General features: G+C 39.0%; 1 protein-coding gene across 20 annotated transcripts in view; it reads left to right on the top strand.

The window, feature by feature from the left end:
• KALRN (kalirin RhoGEF kinase) overlaps positions 1–23165 on the top strand; it is a 512792-nt gene that overhangs the window by 293268 nt on the left and 196359 nt on the right. For all 20 annotated transcript variants that reach the window (XR_014541086.1, XM_083583660.1, XM_083583665.1 and 17 more), the window contains 3 exons: positions 1943–2134; positions 9145–9276; positions 12481–12711. Coding sequence is in view for 19 of the 20 variants with exons in the window: in XM_083583660.1 (XP_083439786.1) it covers positions 1943–2134; positions 9145–9276; positions 12481–12711 (555 nt within the window). In the remaining variant the exon portion in view is untranslated. The remainder of the gene's footprint in view (positions 1–1942; positions 2135–9144; positions 9277–12480; positions 12712–23165) is intronic.

Genomic DNA, 23165 nt, shown 5'->3' with positions numbered 1-23165 from the left:
CAAAAGATGTTAATGTATGAGTTGTTTTTTTCTAAACTAAAACCTCAGTATTCAGGTTAAATTGCCGTGTTTGCACTTTGCGATAAATAAGTGGGTTTTGGGTTGCAGTTTGGGCACTCGGTCTATAAAAGTTTCGCCATCACTGCTATAGTGATGCTATAGTGCATAGTAAGAAAATGGATTTCCTAGGCTGTTATGTTAAACTAAAGGAATATTATATAGCACTATGTACTATGTGTTTATTTTAACAGAGCAGTGTTAGTATTCTTTTTTTTAAAAATGGATTTTTCTTTTATTACAACTGTGCAGTATTTACGTCTATATGTTAATGTGTCTCATTAAAAGAGAAAACTGACTTTAAAGTATATTTGGTATCCCATTAATCTCATTACTTTTCTAAAGCAAGCTTCATTGTCCTATTTAAATGGGTACAAATCACACTGATTGCCGATTTATATTTGAATAGCCCAGTGCACATGCTGATTATTCTAATTGAAGCTATTCATAACTGCTTCACCAAAATTGGTTTATGCTTTATATGTGACCCCTTCGAAGGGTGAGTCATGACTTCAGAGAAATGTGCAAAGTTGTTTTCCAACATGGCTACATCAGCCCACCCATTGTCAAGGAACTAATTGTTAAAAACTAGGACAAGTTGCCCTCTCTCCCTAGAGTTACAATGCATAGGAAACACATTACAATTACCCTCTAATGACATCTTTCTGAAATAAGATCTTACTGTTTGTCATTTCCATGCACTGTACTCTTTATATTATGCCAAGACAATATGCACTTCAATTAAAATCTGCATCAGGCCACATGCAATTAGTTGGTTAAGAACATTACCATGGGAATTGGGTTCTTGAAGAGATCATATGAGAACAAGCTATTGTTCTTCATTAGAGCTTATACAATTGCTGGGTACAGTTTAAAGATTACAACTTCATTCCCTGCAAAATCAAAGCAGCAATTGGATTTCTTCAGAAAAACATGGACTCATATTCATGTATTTCTTGAGTTCATGGAGTCTTCTGCTTCTTTCACTCCTGAGTGGGGTTGTGTTGTGTGTATAATTTTTCTTTAACTTTATTCTGGTGATGATCGTTTGTTATAATAGAAGGAGGGAGAGAGAGAGAGAGAGAGAGAGAGAGAGCGCAAGTCCTAGCAGAATCCCCACCTTCTGTCCTTAATTCTTGCCCACCCTGTGTGTCTCCAGGAACTAAGTGGTGAAAAGAGGCATGTTAGACCATCATGATAAGCACAATGCATTTAATCTTTTAAAAAAGCCATCTCCTTAGTGAACATTTTATTAATTCCATGTTTGTGTAGGAGCATAATCTTTACAAAGCAAGTAGAAAGGTTAAGTCAAGAGCACTACTTATTGTAGATTCATTTGAATTTTTAATTTATAGCTTTTTTTTAGCATTTTAAAAAAACACATTTAAATACAATATTGAAGTAAAATAAAAAGGTGGAAATGAAATTATGTTGTTCATGATTTATTTATTTCAGTTTCAAAATAATATCTTAAATAAATCAATATTTACTAGTTTAGCATGGTTCCAACCCCCATCTTACAATTTCAGTTACTCCATTTGTCTGGCTGGGACTCTGGATATGTGACTTTAAAAATAACAAAAATTGAAGCATGGGTGGCAAACACCATAAATACATTACTGCTTTCAGCAGGTAGAAAATTTGGCATGCAGGAGTGGGAACTTCCATCTGCAAGATGAAATGCTACAATCAATAAATAAGAATATCACCATATGATCCTGTTAATAATTTAGCTTGGCTGTCAGATCTTCCAAAATGCTGCTTGGTTGTGTACCTGTTCTCTCCTTCACAACCCATTCTCAGTTTTGAGAAATATATTAAAATGTTTTGATGAATAATAGGGAGGGTGGCAGTTCTTACTTAATATAATTTTCTCTCTCCCCAGAATGCCTACGTGAATATAAATCGCATCATGTCGGTTGCATCCAGGCTTTCAGAGGCAGGCCATTATGCATCTCAACAAATTAAACAAATTTCTACGCAGCTAGATCAAGAATGGAAGAGCTTTGCTGCAGCACTGGATGAGCGCAGCACTATACTAGCAATGTCTGCTGTGTTTCACCAGAAGGCTGAACAGGTGTGTAATTTCAGTTTATTTGGGATGTTGGTCTGGTTGAGAATTTTATCTTTTTTTAAAAAAAATAGTTTATGAGTAGAGATAAGTTCATGTTAGTCCACAATCAGAGTCGACGTGAAGGTCCCAGCCCCAACCACTGAGCAGAAGTCAGAAGTCAACCACGGATCAGAAACCAGGACAGGGCCCCGCCCCGATGCATTCACCCTCATCAGCCAACTCCCTGGTGGTTAAGAATTTTATCGATACCATTAATTCAACTGGTATCTTGGCTCTTTTCTTGGTGATGTGTTACAAATAGGGATTCAATTTGCGGATTCACCAAGCTCAAGGAAAGACAGGAACTAGGGAAGGGGAAAAACAGATCCTACATCACAGAGAAAACAGGGAATCAGAGAGAGAGAACACTGAGGGATCCTGCAATCCGCCATAAGGGTGGGGCCCTGCTGATCTTTCATTGGCAATGGAAAACTATGCTTCAGGTAGGTACGGTCATACTTCCCCCCCATTTCCCTGCAATGAAAGGTCAGCAGGTCGGGACATACCAGAGCTATCCCATTCTCAGGTGGGAGAACAGCTGCAAGATTACAGAGGAAGGACCCATTGTAGGACCCTCCTACTAAAGGTGGCTTCAACAGAAGCATGGGCATTGATGCAGTAGTGTTTTGTGAAGGGGTTGGGAGATGCCCTGGTGGCCACTCTAGGAGAGGAGCATTGGAGGAGAAAGCAGCCAAGGTAGCTGCTGATCACATGTAGTGAGCAGTGATGAAAGGAGGAGCCCAGAAGCTTTTGTGCTTCATAGGCAAGAGCAATACAGGCCTTAATCTATCCAGCCAAGGTAGGGGAGGTCGCTTTGTTCCCCAGGGAGGAAGTGTAAAAGGATACGAAGAGGGATTCTGTTCTCCTGAGTTCCCTGGTCCAGTTGCTGTAGGCTTTTAAGGTCCTGCAAATGTCTAGGGAATGCCAGGCTTTCTAGGCAGAATGTGGGCAAAACAAGTTCCTGTTGTAAGTGGAAGCTGGAAGAGACCTTCAGTATAAAGATTGGGTCACTGCGCAGGACCAGTCTGCCCTTATGAAAGATGCAGAGGTATTTGGCTATAGAGAGGTCGCTGAGTTGGGATATTCTCCAGGCTGATTTGACAGCCAACAGGAAGCCTACCTTAACCAAGAGGAGCTTAAGGGAAACCTTGCTGAAATACTGTATATCTGGGTATGTTTTGTTGTTATTCTTTTCTTAGCAGTCATCCTTTCCCCTCTTCAGACATGGCTATCTGTTTACAAATAAACAAAAAAATTCAGGCAATTTTCTTTTTCTTCTATACTTCTTTTTTTAAAAAAATGCTTATCTTTTTCAATCTAGGGGATTTTACATTTTGATTAATGCCTCTTTATTTTATGGTCTCATTTTCAAATATTAATTTATGTCTAATTTATCTGATTTGGCCAAGAATTCCCTTCCTCTTTTTCTATTTCATTTTTGTAGCATATAATATGTGAAAGCTGGTTATGGTAGTCTTTGAGAAGTTTGGCAGTACAGTATTTTAATCTGAAAAATCATATTTGATTTTCTTTAACACTCTCATGTAGGTTGTTTTGGATTCCCTCTCCTATTCATGGGCAGATCTTTACAACTAGCATTCAAGATTCAGGTCTAGGGCTGATTTGGGCATGGTAATTGTTTGTATGAAGTCTCAGGGCTTTAGGCTGAATTCTTCAACTGCTTAGTCTGCAACTCACAATTCAAACTTAAAATGCAAAAAATCACTGTGCCACATAAATGTTACTTCTTCCACATATGAAAAAATTAGCTTAATATAAATAAGCTTTTATTGGTTAACAAGGGAAAATAACTAATGGGCCTTTAGTGTGGTCCAGCAGGACAGTTGCTGTTATCTTGTAATTAATTAAGTTCTATGGTATATACTACTAAGTAATCAGTAACAACTTAATAAAGGTCAAATGTTCTAGCTAAAATACTTCAGCTTCTGGATCTTAGTCTCAGTGGTAAAGTTGATTGCATTTCTAAAAGTTGCTTAGGATCAGACTCTGATGTGACCCCAAAAGCTCAACGAGTCTGTGCTTTATACCTTGCACTTCAAAACCAGTTAAAATTACTCCCCATACTGGTTACCCCTTTGTCAGGGAAGAGTTAGAGTTAGAAGTTTCCAGTTTCTCAGAGGGAGAAAGCTTTCCACAAAGGGGGGGAGGAGGAGAGCAGTGAATCTAATAGAAGAGAGCAACAGGAACAACAGGGAGGGACCAGCTGTTCACAGGAAAGGCAAGGGTTAAGTTCTAGCTCAGATTCGGAGGAGGGGAGATACAAGCCAGCTCTAGTGAGGAGGTTAGAAAAAAGTGCGGGAAGCGTTTGACATTTTGAGAGTGGCTGGTCATGCAGAAGCAGAGCTCAGAAGGTATCTGAAATAAGTGACTCTGAGGAAGAATAGTTAAGAACTGTTTATAAGATTGTTTTGTTAATACGCAATAAAAAGCTAAGAAAGAACAAGAAGTATTCGTGTGGTGATCTGAAGAGGATAACGACCAGTCCTGACACGCTTTGTATGGAGTAATTCCACATGCAGTTGGATTCTCCAGCACAGGCATATTATGGCTTTTTCTCGACTGCAGTACTTTATTACCTCTTTAGACCACTTTTTGTTATTTCTGGAGTGTTCTGTAAGAATAGATTATAAACCTTGTTGTTAGCCAATTTGAGCACATTAGTTGGGACATAAATATTTGTAATAATAACCAATAAAATATCTTAACGGAGAGTTGTGTTTTGGGAAGGCGGGTGTATTGCCAAATGTCATGATGATATACTCTGTTGAAACTACTTAACTATCATGGGACTTAGAACTGCCAGTTGGAGTAATTTCAAGCATTTCCACAGGGCAGCTGTAACAGCTCTGTGATCCCCAAAATCCACACTGTGCCTGTCTTCAGATCAGCTGGTCTCATCCCCATGTGCATTGTGTGTAGTAATTTAAGGACTAGCACTGGGGGTGCACTCTGCACCGTGCCAGACTAATAGTACCTTTCCAGACTGATAGCAATGTGGGACTTTTAATGTGGGACTTTTTAATGTTAAATGGCAATTTTTTGGACTTTCTAGTGAGTCATGAGTAGAGATGTCAGGTGCAGGCACATTCTTAGAGATCACAAGGAAACACAGAGACAAAGACAGAAATACCTAAATGGTTTAAGCTTTGACAGGACAGCTGTATCAGCTGCATTAACATGCCTAGCTTTTAATGGGCCCTCTCACTTGGGTTAGAAAGCAACTGGAAAAAAGGAACCCTTTCTTGAATAAAGGCTGATGGACAGTTATCAGAGTCTCTCAGGACAGGAATTAAAGTGGGTAGGAGAATTTGAGTCCAACTTGCTACTCATTTGGATTAAAAGAGACATTTGTGGGAGGAAAGGATTGGTGTGGAGCCAGCAAACTCTCAAGTGCCTGGGTGGGGTGGGGGCTGCAATTATCTGACTAGGCTTGCAGTTCCATCAGCTGGGAGTCTGGAATTGAACTGTGTAGTCTGCTCTGGTTCTTCTATTTAGTGAAATATCCTGTTGACTCATCGTCTTATAATTTAGAAGATCAACTCCCTGGTGTGCTATGAAAGTTAAGGCAGGAGCCAAACAGTAATTCCCAGAAAACGATTCCCCTAAAATTGAGTTTGTTGAACTTTTATGTTCCTAAGTATGTTTACTCAGAAGTAAGTCTGAGATGACTGGAACTTACTCTCTAGTTAAATGTGCTTAGGATGGCAGCCTTCACATTGTGTGGTGTCTTAATCTCATGATGTTTCTTCTCTTTTCTGTTAATAAAATTATATTCTATATTTCAGCTGGGTTTCTTTTAATCCCATGTGCTTTAACTTCCATCTCTAGCTCTTTTCTCTTACATAGTAACCAGAATAACCTTTGTGGAATACTTGTTTCTATCTCTTTCTAAGGTGGTTGCTATTTTAAAACATACAACATATCTTACAGCGCCTGATGTTTACAGACACACTTAGACCATTTACAAACTGTTGCAGCGGCAGTTTATCTGAGCCAGGCATAAGCTGATTGAACCCTTGGGAAGCACTTTATAAATATTTCTCAAGTACATGAGTGACTTTGTTCTTCTTTGTGGTCATAGCTGAAATCAGGTTGCTTCCAAGTCATCCCCAAAGAAATTTTGTTTTGAATGCCCCAAATAAAATTATTTTGAATGCATTGCCTTCTGACTGACATGCAATGACTTGGAAAGAAAAAACAAGCCAGGGAGTAGTTGTGATAATAGGAAAGAACAAAATGAAATGCTTGGAAAATGCTGTATAAATGAGGGTGGGGGGGGAGGGGAGTTTATCCCTACTTAGGTGCAAATGCATGACACATGTATTCGTACCCAAAAAGTTCGTTTATGTTTGCATACCTAAACTTTAGCTTCACTGCCAGAATCCTTAGACACTGAAGTTTAGGAATTCAAAGGACAGGAATTGAGAACCATGCAATGTAATACTGCCTTTTGGTGATCAGTAGGTGCGAATCCTTTCCTGTTTCCCCCCACTTCTGGTTTGATAACCACAGTACATCACCACTAATCAGCGAGGAAAGTACACACTGAAAAGCAGAAGCAATCCAAAAAAGGTGTATTTGTCCAAGCATTGTTACACTTAATTCAGTTAGCTTGGTTGAGCCCTAGGAGTCTTTTATGCTAAAGTGGCTTCCCTGTCGTAAAGCTGTTGGGCACAGCATATGCTGAGCTATGCTTATGATTCATAATAATTGTGCTAATGTGTTTGGGTTGGGGAGGACTCTGCTCAGGGTGGGGTTGAGATGGGGTTAGCCAATGTGACCTTCATATCCTTTCAGGCTCCTCATTCTAAGATATCCGTGATAAAAATGGCAAACTTAACAGGAACTCTTCAGTCAGAACACCTCAGTAGGTACAATGCTTAAATAAAGCATTGCATAAGCAAGGCAGAGGGCGGAAACTTCAAACTTCAAATGTGGATTAAAAAACTGGGGCTACAGAGGTGTTTTTTTTATATTACTCAAATGAGGTAGTGTAGCTACTGTATAATTAGCTGTTCTTTTTATTGATAGATGTTTATGCATAGCAGAATGAGCAAGAGAAAAAAAAGACTAAGCGAAACAGGAACATTAGGAAAGAGTAATGCGGTGGGATTAAGAGTGTGTGGAATCTTTCCTGGTCTGCATCCGTATTGGAATTGTTTTTAATATGTTGTTATCGTTTTATCACTTGTTTCCAATACTGGCCTCCTTTGGGAGGAAGGGCAGGATATGAAATAAATAAATAACAAGTTGAAGATGTGAGCTTGTTAAAAGGCACATCAATGTGTCACGTTCAGTTTGAACAAACAAACCAGCAAGCAAGAGAAAGTTATGTTCAGAGAAGGCAGGGTCAGGATAAGCTTTGTAGGCTTATGAAAAGTGTGCAGGCTACATGGCCTTAGAACTTGCAAGCCTTCTCATTGCTAGTGTTTACTGTTTGGCACCACAGATTTAGCATCCTGGAAATCCCCAGTTCTTTAAGAAAATATACATACAGTGGTACCTCGGGTTACAAACGCTTCAAGTGACAGGCTCCGCTAATCCAGAAATAGTACCTCGAGTTAAGAACTTTGCTTCAGGATGAGAACAGAAATCGTGCTTTGGCGGTGCGGCGGCAGCAGGAGGCCCCATTAGCTAAAGTAGTACCTCAGGTTAAGAACAGTTTCAGGTTAAGAACGGACCTCCAGAACATATTAAGTTCTTAACCCAAGGTACCACTGTAGTTTCAGTGTAGATTGTACCTCACTGGTGTTGGATAACATGTCTTTGGGTGATGGGTTTCCCTTTCTTAAGGCTCTGGAATTTCTCCATTGCCCCATAGAGTCATAAAAACTGCCCCTTGGTGTGTTTGCTTAGCTCTCTATGAGATGCATTTAGTGTCCATATGGCAGGCCAAAAATAAATAAATAATAACAACTAACTAGATTTTTGAACCAGTTAAAAAATGAAATAGTATGAGAAGATATTACAAGGGCTCGTGGAGAAAAAGCAATCTTTTAAAAAGTGTTCTCCAGTAAACTTTCACATTGGCTGATTCAATTTCAAATCAAGCTGCAGGGAGATTTTCCATCATTACTGGATGTTTTTGAAAGATAGAAGATGGCCTAGCTCTGCTGCTTTAAGTATAGGGTGACCATATGCAAAGTTGGGCAGAGATATCTTTAATAGTTGTGTAGAATATAGAATTTTGGCAAGTGTTGCTAATCCTAGAGGGATGCTGAATCTGTCAATTTCTCCCCTTTTACATGACCTTTAGAGGTAGGTGTTGTTTCTTTTTGTTGTTGAAGTGATTGCTTGGCCTTGATTTTGTATAGTAGTGCTAAGATGTAGCCCAGTCCATTTCAACATGTAGCGTACTTCATGTAGAGATTGTCTTAAAGAAATTACCCTGTGAGTTGCACTAAGTTAATGGGTCACAGGTTTATCACTTAAGCTCTTAAAATGAAAGCTTGTGTACAGTTAAGACCAGCACTCCTTTTCTTCTTCTCATTCTGTGCTATCATGGGCTAGGATCTAAAAACATGTTATAGGCATGCTCAGTGGGTTAGGTGCACCCAAGGGGCTATGCTATACAGCTTTCTTCTCTCTCTCTTGCTCTCTCTCTCTCTCTCTCTCTCAAAAAAATCCAAAAAAAAAAATCTGCCTTCTCCATTCTGTTATTTTTGAAACTCAGGGAGTTGTCCAAAACCATTGCAGCACTGACAGGTCAGGGGGCTGTTGATTGATTATCATAAGTTCCGTGCCCCTTGGGTACACAAGTTCTGTGGGTCCTGGTTTCCACTCAGAAAGTGAAACTTTGTTTATATGCTTGTTTGTCTCACTCTACTTTTGATGTGCTATGATGTGTAGTACTTCAAAATGGCTCTCCTGATAATTTTAATTATTATTATTTCCTCCTGCTGCTACCTGTCTATTGCATTCCTGTAATGTCCTTTTGGAATTTCTTCTTGCAGTTCCTTTCTGGTGTAGATGCCTGGTGTAAAATGTGCAGTGAAGGAGGCCTCCCCTCTGAAATGCAAGACCTTGAACTGGCCATCCATCATCATCAGTCCCTTTATGAACAGGTCACCCAAGCCTACACGGAGGTGAGTGTTTACGGAACAGACTTTAATAACCACTAGCAGGTTGGACAGTGAAAATTAATGAAAATTGTTGGATATGCCTCTGAGGTGTGGAGGTATTAGCTGAGTAATATGTAGGACATATTTATCTGACTTTTCATTTCCATGCTGATGTGACTGTTTAAGCACCTTAACTAATGAGTCTTCTGTAAGCAGACAGTGGAACCCTCTGCATTGCAATCCAAAAACATCTACCCCACTTTCTCCCCAGTAAGCACTTTATAGTATTGCAGCCTGAGCACAATTATTAGAAAATAATCCCCACTGTACACAGTGGGACTTAATGTCTGAGTAACCATGCCCACGATTGTTCTGCAAATTAGGTACCAGAGCTTGGAATTCTAACATTTATTAAGTGAACCTGTGGTAGAGTCTCAGCACAGGGTGAGCTATGTGACAATCACATCTCAAATAGTCCTCAAAGGTCTCTTGTCCCCTGCTTCTGAAGACATTCATTCATTCTTGAAGTGATGAATATTCTCCAGTTTTGCTTGTTCATTGCATTATTGGTGAATTTTAATGATGCGTGAGCAGAAGGAACTCTCTTCAGTGGGTAGAGCTGCCAGATGATTATCCATATTAACCCCTGCTTCTTTAGCTATTCTGTTAGTATTGACTATGTCCAGCCTACTATTTTGCTCTCTTCTCAATATGATGAGTGAACATTATATTGAGTCACCTAATCCATGAAAAGCAGACTGAGAGGTGATGTGCCAGCTATCTTGAATTATCTGAAGGTCTATCATGTGGAACATGGAGTGAGCTTGTTTTCTTCTGTTCCAGAAGGTAGGACCCGAACCAATGGATTCAAGTTAAAGGAAAGGGTATTTTAACAAAACATTAGAAGGAACTATGACAGTAAGAGCTGTTTAACAGTGAAACGGACTCCCTTGGATGGTGGACTCTTCCTTGGAGGAATTTAAGCAGAGGTTGAAGACCATCTGTCAGGGATTCTTCAGCTGTGATTCCTGCATTGCAGGGTGTTGGACTAGATCAGGGGTCAGCAACCCGCGGCTCCGGAGCCGCATGTGGCTCTTTTACACCTTTACCGCGGCTCCGGAGCGGATACTAGTGAGGGGAGGAGGCGCATTGTGCGCCCCGACACTCCCCACTGTGGCGGGCGCTGTAGTGGCTGTGACGTCGCATGGGGGCGGTGCGTGCGTTAGTCACGCACGGTCCCAACATCACCTTCCCGCCCGCTGTCAGATCGTGGCTCCGGAGATATATTTGTTTTAAATGTCACAATGGTTTTGCGGCTCCCAGTTTTTTTTTCTTCGGAAACGGGTCCAAGTGGCTCTTTTTCTCTTAAAGGTTGCAGACCCCTGGACTAGATGATCCTTTGGGTTCTTTCCAACTCTATGATTCTGTGTAACATTATTGTGATCTTAGCTGCCTGCAGTGCTGGATTGCACAGTAAGAGAAACTGTGAAACACTAGACAGCCACCACTGTCAACTTCTGGTCTAAATATTAATCCATAACTAGCACAGTGTGTTACCTACACAAAGTAAAACCCAAACTCTGTTTTGCTTAAGTAACGTTCTCCAAATAATTTGCACAAAGTAATTAATTTTTTTAAAAAAAATTCTATACTGCTTTATATTTTTAATAAAAATCTCAAAGCGCTTTACAGACATATAATTAAATTGTATATATCCCTGGTACAGTGGTACCTCTAGTTATGAACTTAATTCGTTCCAGAGGTCCGTTCTTAACCTGAAACTGTTCTTAACTAGAGGCGTGCTTTCACTAATGGGGCCTCTTGCTGCTGCTACGCCGCCGGCACGTGATTTCCGTTCTCATCCTGGGGCAAAGTTCTCAACTCGAGGTAACTCTTCCAGGTTAGCAGAGTTTGTAGCCTGAAGCGTTTGTAACCTGAGGCGTTTGTAACTCGATGTACCACTGTAACTGTGAAAGAGATGATAGAAGTACAGAAGAAGAAGGAGATAATAACTTGTATAGCTGTTGTTTTTTAATAGTGTGGATAGGGATCATGATTATGGCAATAAAATGAGTCACCATACCAATAACATTTGGGCTATTGGGTTGGCAAACTGAAAAGTTTGGGAACTTATGCCCAAATGCAGGGCATGTATTGTATACACATTATCTTTAAAAAACCAAATCCTTAATTTACTGCTGGAAGAACAAAAACAAAGTTAATAAAGGGCATTATATACATTTTAAAAATAAAATAATCTCTTAGCAGCAGTGCAAAAATGCACATGTGTGTTCCCTAAAAGTAAGCCAATTTAGAACTCTAGGGGAAAAACTGATCTCTTTTCAGTGTTCTCTGATGATGCTTGCAATTAGCAACCCAATTACAATTTGAACTGAGGGGAGAATGAATTCACCCACTAGTTTGATTGTATAGCCCCATTTTCAACTTATGATACAATACACACTTCAAAGCTGCTCTCTAAGTGTATTTTAACCTTGAACAATCCTTGTAAAATGCAAATCACTGACATAAGACATACATGTATTTTTACTTCTTAAAGGGAGCGCTGGAAGGCTTAAATGGCAGGTAGCTGCTTACTTTCTAAATAATTCTTTCAAAACCCATTCATTCATTTGCAGTGACTTTCAGGACTCACATAATTCATGTTCTTTTTATTGGTGTTTCTATGATATCTATAACAACATTATCAGAACAATTTTTTTTAAAAGCACTGAAGAAAAGCCATTAAACCAAGTATGGATTCCCACTGTGTTCAAAATAAAGTAGTAAATACTGTATGCAACAAAGTACCTAGTGAAGTTCTAATTTGCTTGAATGTTTTCATAATAGGCTTGAAGGGCAATGTTTTAAGTACACTCTTTTGGTGTGAGCCTGCTGTGTTGCATCGGTATAAATTAATGGCAATTCCATTTTTCCATATACAGTTTTCACCAACATTACAGCTTAGAACAACCCCCACTTATAGGCAGTTTTTAAAAGGAAACACTGAAGAGAATTCACCCATGTTTTCTTAAGAAGAAAGTGAAGTTTGTGAATTAAGTGTCTGAACCTTAGGAATAAATATCCTTCTGAGTTTGCCTTTTCACAGGGCAAGAAAGAAAAAGAGTGACCCCATTTAATTACATATGTATTTTTAAAACACAATTACCTGAACAATTTTATAACATTCAACTTGATGGATTCCCCCCCCCCCTTTTAATCTTACAGGTAAGCCAGGATGGAAAGGCTTTGCTGGATGTCTTACAGCGTCCCTTGAGTCCGGGGAATTCGGAATCTCTTACTGCCACAGCTAATTATTCCAAGGCTGTTCACCAAGTTTTGGATGTGGTCCATGAGGTCTTGCATCACCAACGGCGTTTGGAGAGCATCTGGCAGCACAGGAAGGTCCGGTTACATCAGAGGCTTCAACTTTGTGTTTTCCAGCAAGATGTTCAGCAGGTAATGTAATTTCTCAGGCATGTGAAACTGAAACTTAGAGATTAGTTCATTGTGGCCTGAAAATTGGCTTGGAGTTTCATCTGGAAAGCCTCATGAAACAATATTTCTATCACCTGATGCTGTTAGGCTGATATACTGAAATATAAAACAGCTTTCATAGACTTTTACCATATCATGTGCCACCATTAATTACAAAATTATTATAGGAAAGCTTTTAGAAATTATTTTGGAATTTGTCTTTGTGAGTAGGTAATTAGCTGTCAAACCACTGTCTATACCTGAAGGACAGTTAATTGAAAAAAGCAACATTGAGAGTGGAATAAATTATATTCCTAGGTTATTACCTAGATGATTTCAGCATTATATAATCACGAGGGGTGTGCAGAAAGTGAACTGGAAATCATTGTTTACCTTTCCTTAGAATATGAGAACTATGGCACAGTTGTCAAAATTAACAGGCTGTTGAGCTGGTTTTTACATAACATGCCTGGATTAATAAACCATGGAGAAGTAGCCAATATTGTTAATTTATTTCTCTGCGTTGATACTGACCTATTTGTCTTATGTGGACCATGGAAGGGTGATGTTGGCAGATAATGGCATATACAACATTTAAATATGAGCAGGTGGATGAACTCTGGATGTTATGGTTGACATTATTAGGTCCAGGTGTTGCCAGAGCAGACATAGGAAAAAAGTTGTCCTAAACAAACCATAGTCTCTCAACCTTAACCTCACCTCCTCACCTGGAAAGATCAGTGTCAATATTACAATACTTACAGGGTTGTTGTAATGATTGTGACAATATAATGTTGGTGAAATGTTTGAACATTCAAAAGCTCAGTTAAATTCTACATATCATCATGATCATCACCTTTGGCACCACTTCTGTAGGCTGCCCATTGTCCCCACCACAGCTGTTATTTAAGATATCACGGCTGCCTCTAAGACCTCGATCTTCTTTTCCCAACTTTCTTCCCCTTCCCTCAGCAAGTAAATGTTCACATTTAGGAGTTATTGTGCAGAACCAATATGTACAAGAAACACAGAAACCAATATTGATTCAACAAAACTGGGAAATGTGTCTTTAATCCTTTCTAAATACAGTGGTAAGGAAATACCCTTTGTTTCACTAGAATACAGAGACATATGTTTGTGTTTTCAATTACAGTATTGATTTGGTCCTCCAAACTTTACACTAATCTTGCAATAAGATCTGCATGTTTTGAGAAGGCATAAATGTCACAATGCATATATTTCGGTGTGTAGTGCTACAAATTGCTGCCAGTGGCTTAGCTTCTATGCCTGTACAGATTTCTACATAAATGGAAGTTTATAAGAGTAGTGAGGGTAGATCCACACATACTAGTGATACATTGTGAAATGTGCTATCCCCTACCCAATCTGCTGATGTATGCATGCACAACGGAGATGGTATTGGTAAGATACTGTACATTGCAAAACCAGACCCATGCCCACTTATCTGTGGCATTATATCACTATGTTTTCTGGATTGCCAGAAATGACCCCATGAACCATGATTATATATTCATTTTATAGGTCTCCGCAACGGCAGTGAAAAATACATGAAACCCATCAATAAAAAATTAAACATGTAAAAATAACCTCAAACACATCATCAGAAAGAAACATAAAGCCACATTATAACCACAAAACTGCAGAGCACATTTTTTCTGTTCCAGAAACCTTTTAACTGGGGAAAAGATAGGTTCTCCATCCTCCAAGTTCCTGAAGCAGGACAGTGCAGCAGCCAGACAGACCTAGGCAGGGAGTTCCATATGATGGAGCATAGGATTATAGGGAGCTGCCTTATGCCAAGTGAGACCATTTTTCAATCTAACTTAGCACTGTTGATGCTGACTGGTAGCAACTCTCTTGGGTTTCAGGCAGGAGTCTTTCCCACTGGATATACCAGTTACTGAGCCTGGGACCTCTTACATGCAAAGCATGTGCTTTGTCATTGAACTATGGTTTTTGGCGCCTCTATAAAGAAACCTCAATCCCACCTTGCCTCATGTCTATGCATTGTCAGGGTAGGGAGGGCAGCATGCATATGAAAGACATGATGTGTTTGCATGTTACAGGAACATGTGCAAATCCCCTTTGAGACGTCTCAAGTAGTACAGCATCTGTTCACTTTGCGTCCATCTTGGGTATATTATCCCTAGAAAGGTTGGAGAGGATTCTGGTGGGAAGAGGAATAGTATGTCTCAGAATATGCTCTTCCCCCTAATATTTCAAGCATAAGCAAAATGAAGGAACCTCAGTCTCAGGGTTACTAGTATTGGCATCACAAACAGAGACCAGTGGACTCATGGTGGATGCATTTTAACAATGTCTTTTGAAGGTTTTAAAGATGTGGCAGCATCTCTGTCCACAATTAACAAATGAGTTCTTTTTGGTTCTAATCACTGTTTGATGCAGTAACTGAGAAAAGCCATCTTGTAAGTAGGTCTCTTATACTACCTGGGGATAAAGGGGTGGAGGTGGGTAGTGAGAATATATGAGATATAGATAGATGGAGATTTGATCTGCCATTCAGTACAAGGTAATATTTGCCAGAACTGCAGATATTGGTGATACAAGGTGGGACCTGCATCATCATCATCATCATCATCATAATGGTGATGGTGATGATGTTGCAGTATATCCTCATCTCCTAATATAAGTGCTCTAGTTCAAGGTTCTATTTAGCCAGCAGCACCTACCTTTTGGATACTATATTATATGAGTCTCTGGGAAGTTACACACTTTCCTCTTCCCAATTTCAGTTTTCATTTTTTCTTTTCCAAATGATACTCAACATACATTTACTGAAAGGTGTGTTTAAAACCTCTGATTAATTTTTGCTACTCAGTATAGACCTTTTTTTAATGTTGCAAGGCATTGGTCCAAGAATATTGCACAGGTGACTATTGATGTTAGGCTAAGCAGTTAATAGGCTTCAAATTCTCCACAGCCTGCTAGGAAGCTAAATAAAATTATTCCAAACATCAGACAATGATGCTTAAATAAAGCTCAGTGTAATGCCATGAAACTCTGTTTTTAAATAATTTCATTTTCATGTAATGATATTTCCTCAGGACATTCTATAGGGCTCATTATTTAACCATACCCTGTCATTTGCATAATTTGATTTGAACTTTCATATGAAATTAGTCTCCATCTGTAATTCTTTTCTCCTCCCTAGAGTTGCTAATCAGAACAGATTACTCTGCTTTGTGCTTTAAAGCGGCTCTCATTAGAGAGTTACCATCACCCTTACTATTTTTCAATATCTATTTATTGAACAGTGTGTAATTCATTTTTAAAATATAGATTATTAATGTTGAAGTTACATGCTATGTGAAAAAGACACTTACCATATTTTTTGCTCTATAAGAATCACTTTTCCCTCCTAAAAAGTAAGGGGAAATGTGTGTGCGTCTTATGGAGTGAATGCAGGCTGTGCAGCTATCCCAGAAGCCAGAACAGCAAAAGGGTTCGCTGCGCAGCGATCCCTCTTGCTGTTCTGGCTTCTGAGATTCAGAATATTTTTTTCTTGTTTTCCTCCTCCAAAAACTAGGTGCGTCTTGTGGTCTGGTGCGTCTTATAGAGCGAAAAATACGGTACTTATTTCCTCAAATCTCCTGCCAGTCAGTTCCATGGGTCACCTTGAGTTCTTGTATGAAAGTGGGAGAAAAACTTCTACTTTTCCACACTACTCATAACTTGCTAAACCTCTGTTGTATATCCCATTAGTCCTTATTTCTAAACTAAAATGCAACATTTAGTAAAATGTAACATTAGGAAAGGTGCTCCAACTACCTCATAATCACTGATGCACCTTTTTGCACCTTTTTGAGTTCTAGTAGTGTCGTTTTGGGAGATGTGGGATAAAAATATATGCGGATCAATATAAAATATAAATGTGGATAAAATATATGTGGCTTCCTGATCATGTATAATTTAGCCCTTATATCATTAGGTTAGATAAAGTGGAATATTTAATTAGAAAAGGTTAGGCCTGCACCAGATGTTCTCCATTGAACTTTTTTGACACATTTGGAGGAATGGGGATGATCAAGAGAGGGTGGTGAAAGGTTCAGGGGGATGGCCAAGAATTCCCTTTAGAAATAACTTAAAAGCAGCAAGTGGCTTGACTCCAAACTCTCCCAGCTGCCAAGTGGTTTGAAATTGGTTGGGTGCATATTTGCTTCCTTGGAGACAACACTACACGGCATAGTGTCATTGCCATGGCATTATATATTAAGAAGAGGGCTGCTCCAGTCATCACAACTGTATACATGGAGGGGCATATTGATGTCACCATTTTCAAAGTGCAGGGCAGCCTAACAACTTGGCGTTTAAAGGAAAGGAACCCTCAGACATTTCATTTAATTGTAAGTAAGTGATCGCTCCCTCCAGAACATAGGTCCCTAACCAACTTTCCTGAGAGACATAACTGCTGTGGAGGTGATGAAGGGGATCTTCTATTGACCCTGAGTCTCACAGGGCCTGATCCAATATAATTTCCCCTTTTCATATAATTAATGTCCAAATACAGAAGTAAAGGGGGGCAGGGAAGGTTGAATTTCCCTTCGTGGTGTCAAAAAGGTCAGAGGCAAGTCTAATGTGGAACAGTCAGAGCTTCCCACCCTGACTCACCAACATTCTGAAGGCTTTTGTCTTCCATTAGGCCAACAAGGAATTTTAGATAAAAGCAACTTGGGTAAATCAGCGTTCTGCTGCATTACATTTTAAAAGGAGAATATCTGTTTTTTGTAATTGAAATGTAAGGAAGGCTATTAGGTTATTTGAACATTTGGAGTTGGCATCTTGACCAATGCGTGGGAAGTAGATGTGGTTTGTGGCAGTCTTGGAATAAAGAAGAACATCAGCACAGAGAAGTGGATGCTAATGTGATAAATTTATTGAATTAAGAGTTCTGAGCCTTTGGGTAATGCCACTGACTGGCCCCTTTTAAGCTATTATAAGAACTGTAAGGATTTTAAGTCTTTGTAAAGCAAAAGAAAAAAGAAAAACAACCAAAAGCTTTCTGTAGAGTACTCTTGCTTCTTTCTTATATTCTGTGAGAGGGAACACATTTTCTATATTTCTTTGCAGAAACATGCACATATTCAGTTATTTATAGCTCATCCATCCACACACAGTTTGGAAACATTGCTATACAAGAAGCAAGTTCAGCATTAAAAAGTATGGTTCCCTTCTCAATTGACAGTTTTAGTTACTACTCCCCTCTCCTGCAATTTATTAAGACATAATTATAAGAGCACAGAATATGATTGAAGGTGGCTGGGGAAATGTACAAAAAATGTTTTGTTTTTCTGTGCAGTATTTTTAATAGCACAGTTGGTGACATTTGTCACATTAAGTACTTAATCAACAAATTAGGAATTTACCTAGGGAAAAATATGGTATGTCAACAGGCAGTAGAGGTCATAATGATACAAATTGTACATGGCATTTAATCGGCACATGATAATGAAATAGCAATCTTTCAAGATACACATAACATTATCTTGAAAATGCTCCAAAATGATGAAGAAAACAAACTGGCCTTTTAATATTTTTAATGGATTTTCTGTCTGCCTTTTAGGATGTATACTTTCCTAAGGTGGGTTACAGCAGATCAATACAATGCAACATTAACATCCCAACAGGCTGAAAATGCAGGAAAAAAGCATAATTCTTTGTAGTAGCAATCAAATATAGTTACACCATAACCAAATGCTACTGCCCATTTATTCTTCAGAAAGAATGAGCGGGTTGGTGGTGGTAGTCAGCAAAACCCTAAGCATGCCTGTGAAGGAGAAAAGATCAGTACTGGATTTGGAAAACAGAGATGTGTGTCATTAGAGAAGTCAAGGCAGCGTTTATGGGATGGTGATCATAGCAAAAAATGAGTTCATAAAAATTCAGAAGTTCCATTTTATAATAGAAATAGAATTTATATTAGGATGAAGCTCTTGCAGTTTGGATTGCGGGCTTATAAAAAATACCTACATGCTGACTTTAAGGGATTTCTTCAGCTTAATATTGGCAAGAGGATAAAGAAAGATGATTTAAGAGTTGTAATTGCCTCTGCACTTAATTTTCTTCATTAATTTAGTTGTGCTGAGCAAAAGAATATTGATAGGTCTGCAAGGTTGCTCTTCCTTTCAAGGAGAAAGCAGATTGCATGTTCTTTTCAGAGTCTTGGGTGATTATGTATGGGAGGTAGGCCTCTAAACACTGGTAGTGGAGGGGGGGAGAGAAAGCAGGATTTGATTAGAAAAATTTTCATAATGGCTCATGGATTAGCTCCCAGACTTTCTAGAAAGAGCTGTTTGCAGTTCAATGTGTGGATATTTTGGGAGAAGATGCTGAGAAAGAGAAGGGCACATAGATGGTAGAAGAATCTGTAAAGACTTTTCAGTGTTACGATCCATCCCAGTAAGCTATGCTTGCATATATAAGAATTGTATGGGACATTTTTCATAAGCAGAGAGAATTTTCAGAGATAATTTATTACACGGTGCTAATAATGTCATGCCTGATGTGACTTTGAATTTAAGGCACGGTAAGCGCTCTTTTGCCATGCATATGTTGTGGTTGTAGATTAAACAGATTCTGCTGATTAGTAGACCCATCCAAGTCTTCTCCAATATTAAACTGAACTTTGGACCAAATTCTAGAGCAGCGGTTCTCAACCTGTGGGTCCCTAGATGTTGTTGGACCACAACTCCCATCATCCCTGAGCTCTGGCCTTGCTAGCTAGGGGTGATGGGAGTTGTAGTCCAACAACATCTGGGGACCCACAGGTTGAGGAAAGTTGTTCAAGTGCAAATTCAGCATCTGCTCCTGTATTCTCACTTTTGGATCTTATGGGACATGATAGGAGATGGCAGAAATGACTCCTCAAAATGACACAGCAGTAACTGAGGTCCTGGATACTACTGCATATGTTGACAGTTCAACTCTAGGGATAGATAAAATGTGAGAACTGGAGCTCCCATTGTTTCCAGCAGCCTTTAATTCTGTGGCCAACATGTGTTCATGTGCCTGCTGTGGCATTCCTTGGACTCTCCCCTAGTACTCTCCTCACAACCCTGCTTCTGGTAAGTTGCAACAAATGATGAAAGTGGCATAGAGAGCTTCAAGAACACTATGTGCTGCATGTAATGAGGCCAGTTTTCATATCCATTTCAGATTTGGCCAGACCATGGATAGTCTAGGGTATGATCTGAAATGGATTTGAGGAAACATGTTCAGAGCTTACTGAATTAGATAGATTTGTTGCTTTGCTAGTACATGGTGTTTTAAGAGCAAGAAGTAGAGTGGAAGTATTGCCTGCTGTTATTGTTCTCACCTAGAATTGCCAGATTCAGGGCACAAACATATTGTTCCAGGTTACATAGAAAATCCAGATGCAATATGAGCATCTAGCATACACACCCAGGCACTGACCCCTATTTTTGACTCTGTATCTGCATTGCAATTGTCAGGGGCACTGGCACACTGAGGGGCATTAACCCCAAGGCTGCATACCAGAAACAGACTGGACCAAAAGTGCTAATAAGATGGATAAAGACCTGCCTGGTGCTTTATCCTTACAAGTAAAAAACAAGGTGTAGCATAATGAGTGTGAAGAGAATAGTATTTATTGATTGGTGCAAATATTTCCATCTAAAGCAGTATGTTATATGATGCTGCATTTACCTTGTCTTCTCTGATGGCCCTTAAGGGTAGCTGAATTACATAGCTTCAGGCTGGAATTGTTTAGAAGTGATGGATTTGCTATTGGCAAGCTAGTCATTTCTTATAAAACATACAGGAATCCTGTGGGCTGATGTTTAATTGTTTTTAACTGTCTGTACGACAGGCAGTATTTCCCCCTGATGTGGCCATTTGTCTGCAGTTTGAGCGTCTACTACAGTTCTATCAGACATTGTCTGTTCTGCTCTGAGGAATGGAAGGATCAGTGATGTTCTGTCCGGTCCTGGTGATAGTGCTAGTATAAAACATTTGCCACCTGACAATATTACAGATGTTAACTTGTAAAACTCTGAGCCTAATTTTGCAATGTCTGAAGGGGGGAAACTCTCTGCAAATAAATGTTGTATTATTATATATATGAGGAAGGACCATAAATCTGTGCCACAACACATATTTTGCATAGAAAATGTCCCATGTTACTTCCTCGGCATCTCCAGTTAAAAGGATTAAAGCAGATGATGTGCAAGCAGCAAGGCCTCTCCTTTTGACTCTGGAAGGTTGCTGCCAGTCAGAGCTGACCATAGAGGGCTATATGGGCAAATACTCTGCTCTGGTATAAGGCAGCTTCTTTACTGGTCTTTTCTTATTAAGATTGCAGATTGCATCCTTCTTCTAATGAGAGTTTCTAACATCTATTTATAATATTTTTAGGTCACTTGTAAGGGTAAAAGCCCTCTCAAGGTGACCTAAAAGATAAACCAAAGCTCAGTAAATAAACCCAGCAATAAACAATAAATCAGCAATCTCCATAAAAATGTTAAATACAATAATAAGATATGATTGAAACCATCAAGCCAATAAGCACCTCAGTAGAACATCAAGAAAATCAGGTTTGTTCTCAGAAATAGAAGGGCAGATCTTGCAGTGCTGAGGATTGAAACTATTTCTTAAGGTGTATTTTGTCTTTGGTATTAATTTTTGAATTAAACCAGATCTTAATTTCTCGTCAAATTCTGATCTTATTTTTGTTACTAAGTCATTCACAGAACCTGTAGTGAAAATTCACTTACCGTCTTGGTTCTGTGTTTTATTAAGAAGTCTTCTAAGTGCCAATAAGAACAGTTTAGTTTATTTGTGACTCAGCTATTGTAAGTCATTAATAATGGCAGGAAAAGCCAGAGGATAATTTCCTTTGTATTTAGAAGTGTTTTTCCCTTTCTAATAGACCTTTATTTGACATTACTCTTCCATGATAAATGGGGAAGAGAAAAGAGGGGGAAATCTATTTCAAGCAGTGGCTTTTAAATAAACAAAAGGAGATTTTTTGTGTGTAATTAAGTTGGTGAGCATTATTGGCCATTATGCAGGATTAGGATTTAGTAAGACTCCTTAGATTTTTTTTCTCAAGACTTTTTTTCTTTGTTTTTTATTTTGTTATTAGCATTTCTGAAACCAAGGTCCTTCTAAAACTAAGAGGGTTGCATATTCAGCATATATAGTGCTGGATTGATATGTGGAACCCACTGATTTCCCTTTTATAGTTGTACCTTGGTTTTCAAACAGCTTAGTTCTTGAACATTTTGGCTCCCGAACACCGCAAACCCAGAAGTGAGTGTTCTGGTTTGCAAACTATTTTTGGAAGCCGAATGTCCGATGCACCTTCTGCAGATTCCAGTTGAGTGCAGGAAGCTCCTGCAGCCAATTGGAAGCCATGCCTTGGTTTTCGAACGTTTTTGGGAATCGAATAGACTTCCAGAATGGATTCCATTTGAGAACCAAGGTACGACAGAAGATTCCATAACATCTGTTTATTGAAGAAATTCACAATGTTGTCTCTACATTTTCATTTTGTATTGTAGCTAGACTGTGGATTTCAGCCACCAGAGAATGGTGCCAGTATTGCTTCTTTTTACTTAACAGCTACAGTAAGTCTTCTGCTGCTGAATGGGAAGCTTCCTGCCCAATCCATCCTCCAGAAGTACACTTTTATTTATTTATTTTTTTAGAAAAGTACTGAGCTTGCTTCATGCTGTAGAATTAGGCTGCATTCTTGAGGCACTGTCCCCTCCCAAAGCTGTGCTTCCCACCCCTCCCAGTTTTTTTGGGGGGATAATTGTCTCTTTAATTTGTGATGTAATGGTCATTGACAGCCTTCATTTGAAGAATGACAACTTGTTTTGAGAACAGGAGCAATGGGACCCTTTGATAAATTTGGGTAGGGCAAGTACACAGCAAAAGCCTGATTCTGAAGAGCCCTCCAAAGTCTACTCATTCAAGAATTTCCCTTTGGGTGGATTTTTCATGATCACAATCACCCTATAATTGCTTAAGTGATCCTGAAAAAACTCCAGCCTTTATAGTAAAATGACCCTTCAAGAGTTAAATATTATAACTTTGTATGGACTAGAGTTAGAGTCCACCCCTCTACCCATCCAATAGTAAAGAAATAAGCTTGTTTGCCTGCAACAAGAAGGGAGAGTTTGTTTATTCTGAATTTGTATTGATGCCTAGAGCAGGACTGGGTGCTTTCTGCTAAAGGTTGAAATAAAGAGATAACTTAAAGTGATCTGAAAAAGTATCTATCTTAAGATACTCTTTACTCTTTTAAAGCACTTACTATACAGTATTCAAAATCTTTTTCTTGAATACTTACTGGTAAAGGATGAAAATAACCCTAAAGGAATATAAACATTGTTGTGCACACTAAACTTAGCTGGTTGGCTGGCCAGCTAGGC

Source organism: Podarcis filfolensis (genome assembly GCF_964270895.1).
Source record: "Podarcis filfolensis genome assembly, chromosome: 1".
Lineage (NCBI taxonomy): Eukaryota > Metazoa > Chordata > Lepidosauria > Squamata > Lacertidae > Podarcis > Podarcis filfolensis.
This window is presented reverse-complemented; position numbering and strand designations above follow the sequence as displayed.